Source organism: Leiobunum rupestre, chromosome 2, assembly GCF_980474605.1.
Source record: "Leiobunum rupestre chromosome 2, qqLeiRupe1.1.hap1, whole genome shotgun sequence".
Lineage (NCBI taxonomy): Eukaryota > Metazoa > Arthropoda > Arachnida > Opiliones > Sclerosomatidae > Leiobunum > Leiobunum rupestre.
In genome coordinates, this window is record NC_143385.1 from 5,004,389 (window position 1) to 5,023,089 (window position 18,701).

The following is an 18,701-nucleotide window of genomic DNA, read 5'->3' on the forward strand; positions in this document are numbered from 1 at the left end:
GTTAAATGAAGAACTATGTTAGTGTATTGTATCGAACATATGTATGTTGAACGTTTGAGGGGAGGGGGGAAACCTGGCCCTCTAGCGTTGATTACTACAGTGTAAAAGGAACGCTCCGGGCTTAATAAGGATTTTCGTAAATTCCAAAGAGTTTAAAACATTTTTATGCGTAAAAGGTACCCGAGCGGACATTGACCAAGACCAAAAATATGTGGTGAACCAGTGCACGTGAGAGGCGTGGTAGGACCATCGACAGAGTCACCTGAAGTAACTCCACCTGCTCAGAACTAGCTCTCGCCATATTTTACGCGTGGTAAAGGCTTTTCGGAGTTATGTCCGTCGCGTCGTGAACAATTATAATTTGACGATGTTCGTCACCATCTCAGCCGCCGTTTCATTAACCGTTGAACAGTATTAGCGGGAAGTTCGACTTCACCATGTAATAGCTGGTGGGGAACAGCACAATGAACCACAGTCCGTGGCCAGAGCTTTCGTCCCCCGAACTGATAAGTAGAATTATTCGTAAAAACCACGGGTTTACCGCTATAGAAGTCTTCATCCAACATTTTTGGTCATTAAAAGCTTCGTCGCTATCGGCAGTAGTTTGCGTTATAGAACGTATCGCTTTGTGAAGTATTGATGTATAATTTTGGGGACAATTGGTATTTAAATGTTATTAAATGTTTTTGTTATTACCTTAAAACAAAGATCCCTTAATTAACTATTAGTTTAACTCCTACAATAACTGTATTTACTAGATCAATGCAATTTGTTGTTAAATTGGATTAAGTTGGTTAAAGTTGAATATTGGACTACAACCATAAAATGTCAAATAATATTTTTCGCGGTTTTTGGGTAGATTGAAATTTCAATGATCAAGACTATTGGCGCCATCTGCTAAAACTGGGAGGGTTTAAAAATTGACATTTAATGTCGTTACCCCGTTAAAGGATCTTCACCTTCGGGGAATGTGTATAAACAAAAAAATTAAATATTTATTGTTAAATGCTTTCTTTTGACAAAATTTTGTGAAAAACAGCCTCGTATCAAATATTTTGTAACATTTTTATGTTTTGAATTGTTTGCGATTATTCTCAGCTAGGCGAGTGTCGAAAAGCGAATGTGGGAAAGAGTGAAGATTTTTATTTGGTTCCACTCACTCTTGAGGGAGAATGCATTTCTAAAAATCACTACCGATTTTGCCCATGTCTGCAAATACCCGAGGCATCACCCAAGGCCCAAGTCATCTAGGGACTTTTATTGCTTTAATTCAGGTGGCTGGGTTAAATTGCGTAGGAGGGTGGTGGAAAGCCCTTCACACCACGCGAACCAACAGCTCACTATACTTATTATTACCGTTAACCTCTACAAGTTTTAAGGGAAATGGGAAACTGAATTACTTTCGGAAAACCCCTATTACCAATGTTGAGAGAACTTGCAAACTCTACACGGAAGGATTATTTCCGAGTATTCACCCAATGCCACAAGCTGGGATCATAGAGATAGAAAAGAAATAGAGGGAAGACTGCCGCGTTAAGGCACCCCTGTTTTTGACCAGGAAAATTCATCCCCCCCGCGCATGTATGAAAGCGGAGATGGGCAAAATTTGCATCGCCATCTATCCTTCTTTTGTTTACATCAAATGACAGTTGATTTTCCAAAAGGCATAATGTATTTCATTACACCACGCATCGATGGCGCCACGTAATCTGCCCATCTCATGGCTTCCTACATTGGCGAAAAGGGGGTCGGCACTCGCGGTCAACTTCGCCAGATACAATAGTGCCTCTATCTCTATGGCTGGGATCGAACCCGGCTAATCTTGCTGCGGGGCGAAAGTGATAACCACTCAATCTTAGGTTTCCCTAAACTTTAATGATTTTTAAACCAGTTTTTAAATTTGAACTAGGCCTATTTAAAAATGAAGTTTTATCATTTCATGGCGATTGGTGCCATGAAAATAGAGAACAGTCAAAAGAATTTGTAACTAAAATGCTTTTTGTACCATTCATAATTTCAAAGGGAAGATATTTAATAAACATTTTCTTTATTTTAAAGTAACCACTTTCGTCGGTAAGGATCAGCTTAAATTTTTCTATCTACTATTTGAATAATTTTGATTGGTACTAACGTCTTGGGCGAATAAACGACCGGATCAACATCTAGATAGCGCTGTTGTTAGGAAAGACTGAGCCACTGGTAGCGCCACAGTTTCCGATATCAGAAAGATTTCCAAACAAATATTATACACGTGCTTTGTATCTAGTTGGAACCGTTTTGAGATTCTCTGAGTATAGATGCTCTGGCGGCCAAAGGTTTTGTTCGTGATTCAAGTTAAGTTATTTATAGCAGCCTAAAAGTGCGTGTAGATTACCAAAATATTGCTAAAATTTCCACTTTTTTAGGGTTTAAAGATTATTTTTATTATCGTAGCAAACAAAATTCCACTGTATACAGGGTGTCTCAAAGGGATCGACCACTTTATTGTTTTCAAAGATTATCAGGTATTTTATTAAGCAAGGAAATTTTTATTTCGTAATTTTCAGAAAAAAATAGAATGGAGTGTATTCTCGAACTTTCTTAAAACAATTGTTTCATCGTTAAAGGTCAATTTTCATTTAGATATTACGTTGTGAACAAAAACAAGTTCTTACTATATAAAATAGCTTTTGCTTAACCATTTCTAAATTAAATTATAAGCATAACACTATTTTGTGTACCGTAGAATAAGTTTTTAGTTCAAACAAACAATACAATCAATACAAAGACTTTAGAAAACAAGTGATGTAGAAGAACACTCCGTCTAGCCAAGAAACTCAACTCGGTTAACTGCTTTAAAACGCTTTACCTCAGCCCAGTACGATCAAAGCTTTGTACTTTCGATATGCTTTCGATATGCTTTCGAAAGTAATTACTATCTAAAATCGAAAACGTGGAATACAAATTCCTTGAACCCGCTCACACTCAAATCCTTAGAAACCTGGCTTATTACCAAGACTATTTACTCAACCACTTATACTTGGAATCAACAGGCCCGTAGCTATCGAGGTGGCCTGATGGGACCGCCCCCCTCAAAAATAATTTGTATCCCCTCAAAAAATTCTGAGAGTGCCCCATAGTGCCCCCTCCAAAATATCATTGTGCCCCTAGAAAAATATCAACGCAAGTTTAACCAAATCAATAAAAAATATCCTATTCACATATTATATATAGTTATAAGTCAGTTATCTTCTTTTAGTTTAAACTTCAGGGCTAACTATAACTTAAATATGTTTAGGCGAGTTGTAAGAGCTTCAAGCATCGGGTACGAGAGATAAATTACTAACTTTATTGATAGGCGAGCGCTCTCTAGCGGTAAGGGATTTATTACCGGGAGAGTGGCGCCATCTATGAAATTAAACAATATGATTTTACAATATATCACAAAGTCCAACTTCCCAAACTATATAATTTACTTTCGTGTAACTTGCTTACTATATTAGTACACTTCCACCATTTGAAGTTGAAAGTTTTAGTTGTAGAAGAAACAATAATATGGCACGTAATCAAGTACAAATATTGTTTTCCCTATAATGTTAAATTCCCGTAGTACTGTAGTCTATTTCCTATTGTACGATGTCGTCGTTTATTTTTTTTAACTGCGGCTTATTTCACTTCATTCCCTCCGTGTAATGGCGTTCTATGGCTCAGTACAATAGAACATTCTCAATTTGTTCTTAGTTTACACCATTTTAGATTCGCTATCGATTCGCATAAATAAATTAATTTTAAGTCCAAGTATGGATAAATTTGTGGTAAAAACACAAAGAAATATAGACCATTGGAAATTCAACTTCGATAAATATACGTTTTAAATAAATTTAATTTATATCTTTTTAAACCATGTGTTGCAATGTCAAACGCCATTGTGACCCGTGTGCACCTTTAAGCTTATTTTTATAGGTCTTAGGAAAGAAATTGACTTTTAAGGGTGTCCACTCAGGAATTCACTGGGTCCCCTCATCTGAAAAATCCTGTCCACGGGCCTGGGAATCAATAGAACTATTCGCTAAAAACGAAAAAAATATTTGTAACTCAAACAACAACGATTTAAGAAAACGAGAACCACCGTTGTTCGAAAGTGAACAATGAACACGGTTGGAGAGGTAAAAAAGACCAACAACGTTTAGAGAAACTAAAATAGATGTATTTATTAAGTTAAACCGATACGCGGTACTTCGCCTTTAAAGCCAATCGGCTGAAGTACCGCGTACCGGTTTAACTTAATAAATAAATATATTTTAGTTTCCCCAAACGTTGTTGGTCTTTTTTACCTCTCCAACCTTGTTCTTTAATAACGGTTTAACACCATCTCTCAAATTTTACGTACTCTAAAGAAACGAGGCTAAAGATTACATTTTCGAAGCATACGAGATTCCAATTGGATATTTTCTATTGCAAATACGAAGATATTTTAAAGCTGAAAAAATTGAAGGGTCAAAATTTATTTGTTTCTTTTAAGTTAGTTATGTATGTTTAAATATTTTGAAATTGTTTGCGTATATTAATTTCTAGATATTTTGAAATTGTTTGCGTATATTAATTTCTAAATATTTTGATATTGCTGCATATATTAATTTCTAAATATTTTTCTATTTGTTGTGTATAAACTGGAAGGTATATTTGTTCTGTTGATAAGCTCATTAAACATGTTCAAATTAATATTATATTATATAATACTATATTACATATAATAATAACTGACACAAGAACTATTTTAGAATTAAATTTTATTAAAAACGGTGAAGGAGTTCGTAGAAGGTCTACCAATCAATTCGTTTTTCCCAAACCGATTTCATGGTCGGGCTACTTTCCGTGTAAAACTGAGAATACCATCTTCGGTGTTTCGCAACTGAGCCTTCTTCCTTCAAAAGTAGAGGTTTGCTCAAAAATCTCTTGTTATTCCAAACTATACTATCTCTGTCGTACTGAAAAGATTTTACAATTTGTTAATAAACCTGAACATATTTATATATTTAATAAAAACTTATTTTATGAATTTTTAAATCGTTATTTACATCTCTATTATCAATTTTGTTTCGTTTCACGACTTGATCTACAATTTCGAATTTAGTTTAATTAACGTTGGTTTGGCACTTCGTTTTCTTCTGACGTTAATATTTTTCATGATAGTGTCTGCTCTAATGACTTTTTAACACTTATTTGTTTCATCAAGAATTTATAATATCCTTGCGCAATATAATTAGTTATCAGAAATAATATTTTTCGTAGTTCAACAAAATGCTTTATTTCTCCCAATTGAAAGTAACGTAATATTGGTGGTAAACGATTTTAAAGACATTTTCTTTCAAGTTACTTAAGTCCTTAAGTTTAACCAAAATCGATAAGAAACACGGGGGTCGTCTCCTTGTTAGTGCATTTCTTCTTAAGCGTGAAACTCACGTAGAAATATCACCGAAACGCAAACTGAAAACGAAAGCGTTAATATTTTTACGTAAAGTACAACGGAATCACAACGGAAAAGCGAACTGAATTTTTTTTAAAGGGAATATAATCTGTAAAGCAATCTTTACAGAAGACCCTTCAATTTTTCAAATTAACCTGTACAGCGGTGCCAAACATTTCTAAAGCCAAAGGCAAGAGCGGCCAGAACTGCAAACGTTGGTGTTCCACACTAAATACATGAGGTTATATTCCCTTTAACTTTTTCCGCCGTAAAATATTTTACGGTGTCAATCAGCCAATAGGTGTTCGCGCTTCTTTACAAATCGTTAGTGACACGTATTTTTGAACGCAAGTTTTCAAAGATTTTACTCGAGGGTATTTACGATTTCAAATGACCGAAAATGTAATCAACGTTTCGATGTGAGTGTCTAAACATGAAACAGAAACGGATACGTCAGATTTTACGTTTTCAGTTTACGTTTCCCTGAAATTTTTACGTATGTATGTTCCACGCTTAAAGCTTAAAGATTGCGTTTCAGTATTTTAAACTCTAATTCAGCCAAGCAGATTTCATTTAAGGGTATAGAACTTAAATTGCAAACAGTGTATTTTGTTTCAGTGTATAAAACTTTAATTTTAATCAGCGTATTTCGTTTTAGATTATTGTTATTGCGATTTAGTGCAATAAACTTTAATTGTACTGTGTGGATTTCGTTTTGGATTATTATTATTGCGATTTAGTGCATTTAACTTTAATTGTACTGTGTGAATTTCGTTTAAGTGTAATAACCTTTAATTGTACTATGCTTATTTTCTTTTATTGTGTTACACTTTATTTTCACTGAGTGGATTTTGTTTTAGGAGATTAAACTTTAACTGTACTGAGCGGATTTCGTCAAAGTGAGTAAAGCTAATTGTACTAAGCGGATTTCAATTTAGTACTTATTAAATTTTAATTGTAGACATCGTATTTGGGTTTAGTGTATTGAACTTTAAGTGTACTAACAAGGAGACTACCCGAGTTGTTACGCGCCGATTTTGTTCAAACTCGGGGCATTGGTAGACATTCATGTAACTTGAAAAATCCTACAGGGATTTTATTCAATGGGCAACGGTTTTGCCATGGCAAGGAAAAATGTTTTTGACAACTTAAAATGGAAATTTTCCCATTGAAAATAACATGGGATTTTAACCGAGTTTAAATTTTTTCACAGTGAAATCGGTCAAAATCCCACGTTATTTTATGTTGTCAAAAACATTTTTCGTCGACATGGCAAAACCTTTACCCATTGCATAAAATCCCTGTAGGATTTTTCAAGTTACATGAATCCCCCGAGTTTGAACAAAATCGGTGTGTAACACCTCGGGTAGTCTCCTTGTAAGTTGATTTTATTTTAGTTAATTAATTTTTAATTTTACTAGATGGATTTATTTTAGTGTATTAAACTTTAATTGCAACAAGCGTCTTTCATTAAAGTGTATTACACTCTGTTTTTATTGACTTGTGAATTTGAATTGTGTATACGGTTTGTGTTGTACACTTGTGGATCAGGTCATTTAACGGGCTGTAGCCCGTCTTTTGTCTCACCCCAGCAAGTTAGTTATAATTTGGAATTTGGATTTTTATCACAAAAGAGTCAAGACGCTTTGACCTTCGACGTCATTCAATACGTTTCCCAGTTTCCGGAAATGAAATTGATTCGCGATATCCTTCGATGGAGAGTCGAACAACATAGCCTACGCCAGCTCTTACGCTGAATTCGCAAGAATTACCTGAATGTCGACCAAATACATATACATTTTTCCAAGTAGACTCGGTATTTTCCAATTGCAAAAGAACGTTTGAGTCACTTTCTGTTGGTACGGACCTTCAGGTGTTAGATAATTTAAAAGAGCAATTTTAAAAAGTGGGTTGTTCATTGTTATGAAAATTAAAGCTGGACCAATCTGAAATAATTAAAATTAGGTCATTTTAATGGCACCAAAAATTATCATACAGTTGCATTATGATGAGTATGAATACAAAATATGTATAGTTTCAATTCAAGAATCTGTTGAATAGTCTTTAATTCGTTTTTTACTCGAAGATCTCTTTGGTCCGAGTTTCGTGTCTTTTTGTTTGCTCGAAGACCTATCGGTACGAGCTATTTGTAAGTTTTTAATTTTCTAAAAATTTGTTTAAGGTTAAGCTTTTTTATCCCTTTTCATAATGGACTAATCTACTTATTCGCAAATTTTTTCATCGTTTGAATAGTCTTGAAATCGATAAATAAAAAATAAAAACATATTAACTATAATGTGAGGTTAATATACCCCAGGGGCCAGGCCTAAGCCATTAAACCCTTATTTAGACGACCGAGTCGCGAGGCTTAGGCGAGTAGTGGCACCGTGACCAGCGCTGTGCGGAGATGGAGGGATTGAGGTAAAATCTTCAGGGCCCAATGGAAAAACGCGCTCGTCGGCCTGCTCATTTGGGGCCAGAGTCACGCGCTTTTAAGTAAGTAGGACCTACGATTACATAATTTGCAACTGTCCAAGTAAGTCCTCGGGCAGGCATGGCCCTATCCGTTACTAGGCTTTCAAAGACCAAGCTTCCTACACTTTCTTTTACCTTTAACTTCAGCATTATTTCGGAAAAAGGGGATAAAAAAGGACTGGAATGAAATTCCCCTTCAAACAATGGCTTAGAAACATTTTCCAGCCCAACGCGGAACAAGTTATTCCGAATTTTCAATCAGTGAAGCGCGAGGAATGTCCTCAAGAGCAACAATGGGCTCCCTATAAGGTTGACTTTCGAATAGAGCTAGTGAATAGAAAACACTGATTCGTTACGAAGAGTCAGTGAACGCCTAGATTTTAATAATATTCTTCTTATATCTGTATTGTATTTCATTCTAAGTCAACTGTCAGAAATTAATTTTTAGACAGAGCCAATGAAACGTGGAAGGGACCATTCGGAAATAACGAAACGCAAAAAGGGGAGTGTAAAGTTTCAGTTTTACGAAGGGTTCACTGCAATAATACTTTGCAGTGAATTTGCCAGACGTTGGATGCAAAAGGTATTGAATTTTTATTATATCATTTGCTAAAAAGAGTTAATTTCAAATGAAATGTTTTCGATTTCAAGGCTAATACTAGTCGGACGAATATATACATATGTAATTTATCCCCATTGTTACAAGGGGGTAACAATTTTTAAAGAATTTCTAAAACAAACTTGTTAAATGGTGAAATGTTTTTCACTTACATGACGAATTGTAAGATCCGCGGATAGAAAAGACAATTTGATGTTCATAAACATCGTCTTTGCTTTGTTTTCGACCACGCAAATGTGAGAGTTTTCAGGGCCACTTTCGAATCTCTGGCTCAATTCGTAATCGTGAACGAAACAACCCCATAAATCACTTGGTTTCTTTAGCGTTTTCCCAAGGGCCCTAGAGTGTATTCTTGTGAAATGGGCAAAATCGGAATTGTTTTCCATGATATCCTGCAATTTGTCCCTATACTGTTAATTTTATTTACAAAGGTGAAAATGTTTACGGCTGTTTTAAATTGCTCGATCAGCCAATTTTTCTCAACAAGTATTTAAGGTAGAAAGACGTTGTCATTTATGATCTTATAATGCAAAGTCAAGGCAATCACAAAATAAATATTTGCAATTGTAAATTTTCTGATTATGGCCTACCACATTTTATTGAAACACTTGTTAGTGAAAAATTGTTAGATTTTCTGAAATTGACCAAAAAAATTATTTAAATGTTTTTTAGGGTTTTCAGTTAAAATTGCTTGATCGACCAATGTAAGAATCAATGTTTATTACGTTTTTTTACAAATAAAGATATTCTTAGATGGATTTACCTGTATATGACAAAATGTGGTGTTTTCAGCTGAATGTGTATCCTTCCATTGCTTGGAATCCATTTCATCAACCTGAGGTAACTCCCAAGACGGCTCCAAACCATCAGAGTGATACCAAATGAAAATGAAATTAAATTTTTCCCGAGTTGGCCATGATTTAATTTTTGCGCCGGAAGGAACTGCGAAAGAAAAGATGGGGTGAAGAATTCTGCTCTAATAAGAAGGATTTTATGAGTGCTACAGTTCCTAAGCCATAAGCAGTAATGTGGTGATCCATCCTGTCGGAAAGCACCGAATGTTTCTATCTCAATGCATCCTTTTGTAGCGATTTCTAATGCTTTAGTCGGTTCACTACCGCTTTAATTTGGGACTACTTTTATCGAAGAAGTGCAGTGCATTCGGAATCTTTATTTAATATATATTTCCCTAACTATTATAAATTTGGGTATGTGGCTCGAGATCTTCTTATTTAAAAAAACTGAATATTTTGAGTTTTTCTAAAAACTTGATTTTAAATCAGAAACTATTTAAAGGGTAAATTTACAGTGAGATATAAGTTACTCGTTGGTTTGGTTTCGCTAAATCACCATATATAGAAAAATTACATTATAGAACCATATTTATATTTTCTGTATTTGCTTAGGATGGGGACTGCCTATATGATGGGCTTGTTTAACCATTACGTTTTAAAATAATTGTAAAGGATACTGGCCTAATAAGGGTTTACGCGTTTATGTATTCCAGTTTAATGAAACTAAATTTTTCAAACATAAAAGTCTAAAACACTCGTAAGACTTGATTATTAACAATTTCAAAGAGACTGAAGAACGAAGTAGGGCTAGTCTTTGTCGTTTGCATCCAACATTTTCAACATTATATAACGTTCGATATAAACTAAGTCTATAGAATTAACACTAATTTAAGACTTCAAAAATTACATTACTTAATGTTAATAAATTAGAACTCGGAAATGGGTGTGTTCATGTAAAGTCTGTGTAAAAAGTGCCATTTTGATTTCCGCGAAGTCTTTGTGTTTATTTGGGACTTACTTTTTTCGGTGTACGGAATGGAGACGCAGACGCCAGTAGCACCGTCGAATATCCAGCCATGAAATGGACACTCAATGCATTTGTCGCCGATGCTGCCCCCGCCTACAGCGATGTGGGCTCCTAGGTGAGGACAATAGCCGTCAAGTACATACGCAGTCCCGTTCCTTCCACGAAAAACGGCCAGGTCTTGTCCTGTCGGGGGAATGGAACACTCAAATCTATCTATATAAAAAAACCTAAGGCCTTTTCGCCCGGCGGTTTTCGCCCTTCAGTTTTCTCCCTCGCCCCTGAAAAGCGAGGCGCCGCTGACGGTGCGGTCTGCGGATCGGACTGGGGAATTGCGGACAACCATATCCCGTTCTCTTTTCGTATCACATATCTACAAAAGCGACCCGCGAAACAGAGGGAAACCGAGACTGCCTTTCACTTCGTTACTGAGGTGGTTCGATTATAGACAGAGCGGCCCGCGGGTCAATGGGAAATCTGCCATTGCAAATCTGGGGAGTTTGGGACGAGGGAAAAAGGCGAGTTTTTTTTGTGATTTTTGCGGGGAAAAAGAGTACCCCGGTTATTCTCGCATGGGAAAAAGGGGAAGGAGTGCCTTAGTGGGGAAAAGGGTACCATAGTAATTATCACATAGGGAAAAAGGGAAGGGGTGCCTCAGTGGGGAAAAGGATACCATGGTAATGCTCGCATGGGAAAAAGGGGAAGGGGTGTCTTAGTGGGGAAAAGGGTACCACGGTAATTCTCGCATGGGGAAAAGGGTACCATGGTAATGCTCGCATGGGAAAAGGGGAAGGGGTGTCTTAGTGGGGAAAAGGATACCACGGTAATTCTCGCATGGGAAAAGGGGGAAGGGGTGCCTTAGTGGGGAAAAGGGTACCACGGTAATTCTCGCACGGGAAAAGGGGAAGGGGTGCCTTAGTGGGGAAATGGGTACCATGGAAATTCTCGCTTGGGAAAAATGGGAAGGGGTGTCTTAGTAAGGAAAAGGGTACTACGGATATTCTCGCATGGGAAAAAGGGGAAGGGGTGCCTTAGTGGGGAAAAGGGTACCACGGTAATTATCGCATGGGAAAGGGGGGGAGGGGTGCCTTAGTGGGGAAAAGGAGAAAGGAGTGCCTTAGTGTGGGAAAGGGTACCACGGTAAATCTCGCATGGGGACAAGGGGAAGGATTGCCTTAGTGGGGAAATAGTACCACAGAAATTCTCGCATGACGAAAAGGGGAAGGAGTGTCTTAGTGGGGAAAAGGGGAAGGGGTGTCTTAGTGGGGAAAAGGATACCACGGTAGTTCTCGCATGGGAAAAAGGGGAAGGGGTGCCTTAGTGGGGAAAAGGGTATCATGGTAATTCACGCATGGGAAAAGGGGAATGGGTGCCTTAGTGGGGGAAAGGGTACCACGGTAATTCTCGCATGGGAAAAAATGGGAGGGGTGGTAATGCGGTGGATTGACTATGGGGAAAAGGTACCATGGGGTGGTTCTACTATAGATTTTTGGGACGAGAAAGATACGAGGTTTTGACTTATACCACAAATAACTTTATGTGATTATTAATGCATCTCGAAATACACAACTAGCTGAGGGCCTGCCCGTAGGGCGGGCTTTTCGGCTAGTCTTATATAAAATCCTCAATGTTTGTGTGTTTGTGTGTTTGTGGCTTAGGTGGACCGATCGACGACCGTCCCCTAACTTTACTCCTCCCTCGCTCTCGGTCTCTTGCTCTCTCTTGAACCCGTTACGGTTGTTCCCTACGTTTTCGCCTTCCGCAGCCGCTAATTAGTCTCCGGCCAACAATTATAAAGGCTCCAAAGTTAGCAAAGTTAGCGGGGAAAACCGCTTCAGGAAAGTTAGCGAGTTTTGCTTTTCGCGTACCGTATTATTTTTCGGTATTCTTTCGCGTATTGAAAATTTTTGCTTTTCGCCCGTATTCTTTGCCGTATTATTTTTCGGTATTCTTTCACGTATTGAAAATTTTTGCTTTTCGCCCGTATTCTTTACCGTATTATTGTTCGGTATTATTTCGCGTATTGAAAGTTGTCGTGTTTTGCTTTTCGCCCGTATTCTTTTCCGTATTATTTTTCGGTATTCTTTTGCGTATTGAAAGTTAGCGAGTTTTGCTTTTCGCGTACCGTATTATATTTCGGTATTCTTTCGCGTATTGAAAATTTTTGCTTTTCGCCCGTATTCTTTACCGTATTATTTTTCGGTATTCTTTCGTGTATTGAAAGTTAGCGAGTTTTGATTTTCACCCGTATTCTTTACCGTATTATTTTTCGGTATTCTTTCGCGCATTGAAAGTTAGCGTGTTTTGCTTTTCGCCCGTATTCTTTACCTTATTATTTTTCGGTATTCTTTAGAGTTTTTCTTTTCGCGTACCGTATTCTTTTTCGGTATTCTTTCGAGTTTTGCTTTTCGCGCTGCCATGTAAATATTTTTCTGCTTGTGATACAAACTTCATCAACAGGAAACTAAATTCTCGAAATATCGCCATCTATCCGAAAATATTATGAACTGTTGATGTGTCGTGATTTGAATTTTTTTTCCGTTGGAAGCCGCTTTGTAAGCTCTTAAGTGTTTTTATTGCCTTTAAATAAGCTTATTTGTAGGTATTTATAAGTACTATTATAATTAACGTTCTGTAAGACATTAATTGTCAAAAATGAGAACTAAACATTAGAGGAGATAATGCATTTTCCAGACCTGATTCTGGACTATCTATATAAAAAAACATTAAAGCGAAACGGTTAAGCCTTGGTACTAATAGTTAATTTGAAATTATGATGCTTACCATAACAAATTTGAGGGCCAAAGTTCCCACAAGAAACTGAAGATTCACCGAAAATTAATTCGTGTGTGTGATTCGAAAAATTTGCCTTTACGGTCTAAGAACTATATTTAAATTAGAAAACCAGCAAAAGAAAACAAACATGATGCTAAGGGACGGATGGACATAATGTTACCCGCAGAAAAAAAATTCACCTCCCCCCGTCTTGACTTTGTATCAGTACCTATACAAGCATTTCCGGTTATGCACGCGAGCGCCACTAGGTGGCGTCATTATTTGTTCTTTTTACATTTTCCACCTACCAGAGTGTCCCTGTAGTTAATTAGTCCATGATTGAAAGTTAGCGAGTTTTGCTTTTCACCCGTACTCTTTACCGTTTTATTTTTCGGTATATTTCGCGTATTGAAAGTAAGCGAGTTTTGCTTTTCACCCGTATTCTTTACCGTTTTATTTTTCGGTATTCTTTCGCGCATTGAAAGTTAGCGAGTTTTGCTTTTCACCCGTATTCTTTACCGTATTATTTTTCGGTATTCTTTCGCGCATTGAAAGTTAGCGAGTTTTGCTTTTCACCCGTATTCTTTACCGTTTTATTTTTCGGTATTCTTTCGCGCATTGAAAGTTAGCGAGTTTTGCTTTTCACCCGTATTCTTTACCGTTTTATTTTTCGGTATATTTCGCGTATTGAAAGTAAGCGAGTTTTGCTTTTCACCCGTATTCTTTACCGTTTTATTTTTCGGTATTCTTTCGCGCATTGAAAGTTAGCGAGTTTTGCTTTTCACCCGTATTCTTTACCGTTTTATTTTTCGGTATATTTCGCGTATTGAAAGTAAGCGAGTTTTGCTTTTCACCCGTATTCTTTACCGTTTTATTTTTCGGTATTCTTTCGCGCATTGAAAGTTAGCGAGTTTTGCTTTTCACCCGTATTCTTTACCGTATTATTTTTCGGTATTCTTTCGCGCATTGAAAGTTAGCGAGTTTTGCTTTTCACCCGTATTCTTTACCGTTTTATTTTTCGGTATTCTTTCGCGCATTGAAAGTTAGCGAGTTTTGCTTTTCACCCGTATTCTTTACCGTTTTATTTTTCGGTATATTTCGCGTATTGAAAGTAAGCGAGTTTTGCTTTTCACCCGTATTCTTTACCGTTTTATTTTTCGGTATTCTTTCGCGCATTGAAAGTTAGCGAGTTTTGCTTTTCACCCGTATTCTTTACCGTTTTATTTTTCGGTATATTTCGCGTATTGAAAGTAAGCGAGTTTTGCTTTTCACCCGTATTCTTTACCGTTTTATTTTTCGGTATTCTTTCGCGCATTGAAAGTTAGCGAGTTTTGCTTTTCACCCGTATTCTTTACCGTTTTATTTTTCGGTATTCTTTCGCGCATTGAAAGTTAGCGAGTTTTGCTTTTCACCCGTACTCTTTACCGTTTTATTTTTCGGTATTCTTTCGCGCATTGAAAGTAAGCGAGTTTTGCTTTTCACCCGTATTCTTTACCGTATTATTTTTCGGTATTCTTTCGCGCATTGAAAGTTAGTGAGTTTTGCTTTTCACCCGTATTCTTTACCGTATTATTTTTCGGTATTCTTTCGCGCATTGAAAGTTAGCGAGTTTTGCTTTTCACCCGTATTCTTTACCGTTTTATTTTTCGGTATTCTTTCGCGCATTGAAAGTTAGCGAGTTTTGCTTTTCACCCGTATTCTTTACCGTTTTATTTTTCGGTATATTTCGCGTATTGAAAGTAAGCGAGTTTTGCTTTTCACCCGTATTCTTTACCGTTTTATTTTTCGGTATTCTTTCGCGCATTGAAAGTTAGCGAGTTTTGCTTTTCACCCGTATTCTTTACCGTTTTATTTTTCGGTATATTTCGCGTATTGAAAGTAAGCGAGTTTTGCTTTTCACCCGTATTCTTTACCGTTTTATTTTTCGGTATTCTTTCGCGCATTGAAAGTTAGCGAGTTTTGCTTTTCACCCGTATTCTTTACCGTTTTATTTTTCGGTATTCTTTCGCGCATTGAAAGTTAGCGAGTTTTGCTTTTCACCCGTATTCTTTACCGTTTTATTTTTCGGTATTCTTTCGCGCATTGAAAGTTAGCGAGTTTTGCTTTTCACCCGTATTCTTTACCGTTTTATTTTTCGGTATTCTTTCGCGCATTGAAAGTTAGCGAGTTTTGCTTTTCACCCGTATTCTTTACCGTTTTATTTTTCGGTATATTTCGCGTATTGAAAGTAAGCGAGTTTTGCTTTTCACCCGTATTCTTTACCGTTTTATTTTTCGGTATTCTTTCGCGCATTGAAAGTTAGCGAGTTTTGCTTTTCACCCGTATTCTTTACCGTTTTATTTTTCGGTATATTTCGCGTATTGAAAGTAAGCGAGTTTTGCTTTTCACCCGTATTCTTTACCGTTTTATTTTTCGGTATTCTTTCGCGCATTGAAAGTTAGCGAGTTTTGCTTTTCACCCGTATTCTTTACCGTTTTATTTTTCGGTATTCTTTCGCGCATTGAAAGTTAGCGAGTTTTGCTTTTCACCCGTACTCTTTACCGTTTTATTTTTCGGTATTCTTTCGCGCATTGAAAGTAAGCGAGTTTTGCTTTTCACCCGTATTCTTTACCGTATTATTTTTCGGTATTCTTTCGCGCATTGAAAGTTAGTGAGTTTTGCTTTTCACCCGTATTCTTTACCGTATTATTTTTCGGTATTCTTTCGCGCATTGAAAGTTAGCGAGTTTTGCTTTTCACCCGTATTCTTTACCGTTTTATTTTTCGGTATTCTTTCGCGCATTGAAAGTTAGCGAGTTTTGCTTTTCACCCGTATTCTTTACCGTTTTATTTTTCGGTATATTTCGCGTATTGAAAGTAAGCGAGTTTTGCTTTTCACCCGTATTCTTTACCGTTTTATTTTTCGGTATTCTTTCGCGCATTGAAAGTTAGCGAGTTTTGCTTTTCACCCGTATTCTTTACCGTTTTATTTTTCGGTATATTTCGCGTATTGAAAGTAAGCGAGTTTTGCTTTTCACCCGTATTCTTTACCGTTTTATTTTTCGGTATTCTTTCGCGCATTGAAAGTTAGCGAGTTTTGCTTTTCACCCGTATTCTTTACCGTTTTATTTTTCGGTATTCTTTCGCGCATTGAAAGTTAGCGAGTTTTGCTTTTCACCCGTATTCTTTACCGTTTTATTTTTCGGTATTCTTTCGCGCATTGAAAGTTAGCGAGTTTTGCTTTTCACCCGTATTCTTTACCGTTTTATTTTTCGGTATTCTTTCGCGCATTGAAAGTTAGCGAGTTTTGCTTTTCACCCGTATTCTTTACCGTTTTATTTTTCGGTATTCTTTCGCGCATTGAAAGTTAGCGAGTTTTGCTTTTCACCCGTATTCTTTACCGTTTTATTTTTCGGTATTCTTTCGCGCATTGAAAGTTAGCGAGTTTTGCTTTTCACCCGTATTCTTTACCGTATTATTTTTCGGTATTCTTTCGCGCATTGAAAGTTAGCGAGTTTTGCTTTTCACCCGTATTCTTTACCGTATTATTTTTCGGTATTCTTTCGCGCATTGAAAGTTAGCGAGTTTTGCTTTTCACCCGTATTCTTTACCGTTTTATTTTTCGGTATTCTTTCGCGCATTGAAAGTTAGCGAGTTTTGCTTTTCACCCGTATTCTTTACCGTTTATTTTTCGGTATATTTCGCGTATTGAAAGTAAGCGAGTTTTGCTTTTCACCCGTATTCTTTACCGTTTTATTTTTCGGTATTCTTTCGCGCATTGAAAGTTAGCGAGTTTTGCTTTTCACCCGTATTCTTTACCGTTTTATTTTTCGGTATATTTCGCGTATTGAAAGTAAGCGAGTTTTGCTTTTCACCCGTATTCTTTACCGTTTTATTTTTCGGTATTCTTTCGCGCATTGAAAGTTAGCGAGTTTTGCTTTTCACCCGTATTCTTTACCGTTTTATTTTTCGGTATTCTTTCGCGCATTGAAAGTTAGCGAGTTTTGCTTTTCACCCGTATTCTTTACCGTATTATTTTTCGGTATTCTTTCGTGTATTGAAAGTTAGCGAGTTTTGATTTTCACCCGTATTCTTTACCGTATTATTTTTCGGTATTCTTTCGCGCATTGAAAGTTAGCGTGTTTTGCTTTTCGCCCGTATTCTTTACCTTATTATTTTTCGGTATTCTTTAGAGTTTTTCTTTTCGCGTACCGTATTCTTTTTCGGTATTCTTTCGAGTTTTGCTTTTCGCGCTGCCATGTAAATATTTTTCTGCTTGTGATACAAACTTCATCAACAGGAAACTAAATTCTCGAAATATCGCCATCTATCCGAAAATATTATGAACTGTTGATGTGTCGTGATTTGAATTTTTTTCCGTTGGAAGCCGCTTTGTAAGCTCTTAAGTGTTTTTATTGCCTTTAAATAAGCTTATTTGTAGGTATTTATAAGTACTATTATAATTAACGTTCTGTAAGACATTAATTGTCAAAAATGAGAACTAAACATTAGAGGAGATAATGCATTTTCCAGACCTGATTCTGGACTATCTATATAAAAAAACATTAAAGCGAAACGGTTAAGCCTTGGTACTAATAGTTAATTTGAAATTATGATGCTTACCATAACAAATTTGAGGGCCAAAGTTCCCACAAGAAACTGAAGATTCACCGAAAATTAATTCGTGTGTGTGATTCGAAAAATTTGCCTTTACGGTCTAAGAACTATATTTAAATTAGAAAACCAGCAAAAGAAAACAAACATGATGCTAAGGGACGGATGGACATAATGTTACCCGCAGAAAAAAAATTCACCTCCCCCCGTCTTGACTTTGTATCAGTACCTATACAAGCATTTCCGGTTATGCACGCGAGCGCCACTAGGTGGCGTCATTATTTGTTCTTTTTACATTTTCCACCTACCAGAGTGTCCCTGTAGTTAATTAGTCCATGATTGAAAGTTAGCGAGTTTTGCTTTTCACCCGTACTCTTTACCGTTTTATTTTTCGGTATATTTCGCGTATTGAAAGTAAGCGAGTTTTGCTTTTCACCCGTATTCTTTACCGTTTTATTTTTCGGTATTCTTTCGCGCATTGAAAGTTAGCGAGTTTTGCTTTTCACCCGTATTCTTTACCGTATTATTTTTCGGTATTCTTTCGCGCATTGAAAGTTAGCGAGTTTTGCTTTTCACCCGTATTCTTTACCGTTTTATTTTTCGGTATTCTTTCGCGCATTGAAAGTTAGCGAGTTTTGCTTTTCACCCGTATTCTTTACCGTTTTATTTTTCGGTATATTTCGCGTATTGAAAGTAAGCGAGTTTTGCTTTTCACCCGTATTCTTTACCGTTTTATTTTTCGGTATTCTTTCGCGCATTGAAAGTTAGCGAGTTTTGCTTTTCACCCGTATTCTTTACCGTTTTATTTTTCGGTATATTTCGCGTATTGAAAGTAAGCGAGTTTTGCTTTTCACCCGTATTCTTTACCGTTTTATTTTTCGGTATTCTTTCGCGCATTGAAAGTTAGCGAGTTTTGCTTTTCACCCGTATTCTTTACCGTTTTATTTTTCGGTATTCTTTCGCGCATTGAAAGTTA

At 36.7% G+C, this 18,701-nt stretch overlaps 1 protein-coding gene across 1 annotated transcript in view; it reads right to left on the reverse strand.

The window, feature by feature from the left end:
* Positions 1–4,788: 4,788 nt before the first annotated feature.
* The window catches only part of LOC149955573 (cholesterol 7-desaturase nvd 1-like), a 38,839-nt gene continuing 24,926 nt past the window's right edge, over positions 4,789–18,701 (reverse strand). The window contains exons 3-7 of the mRNA XM_090166695.1: positions 10,353–10,544; positions 9,304–9,482; positions 8,693–8,932; positions 7,219–7,392; positions 4,789–4,967 (exon numbers count right to left, since the gene is read on the reverse strand). Of these exons, the coding sequence (XP_090022821.1) occupies positions 4,803–4,967; positions 7,219–7,392; positions 8,693–8,932; positions 9,304–9,482; positions 10,353–10,544 (950 nt within the window). The 3' untranslated portion in view covers positions 4,789–4,802. The remainder of the gene's footprint in view (positions 4,968–7,218; positions 7,393–8,692; positions 8,933–9,303; positions 9,483–10,352; positions 10,545–18,701) is intronic.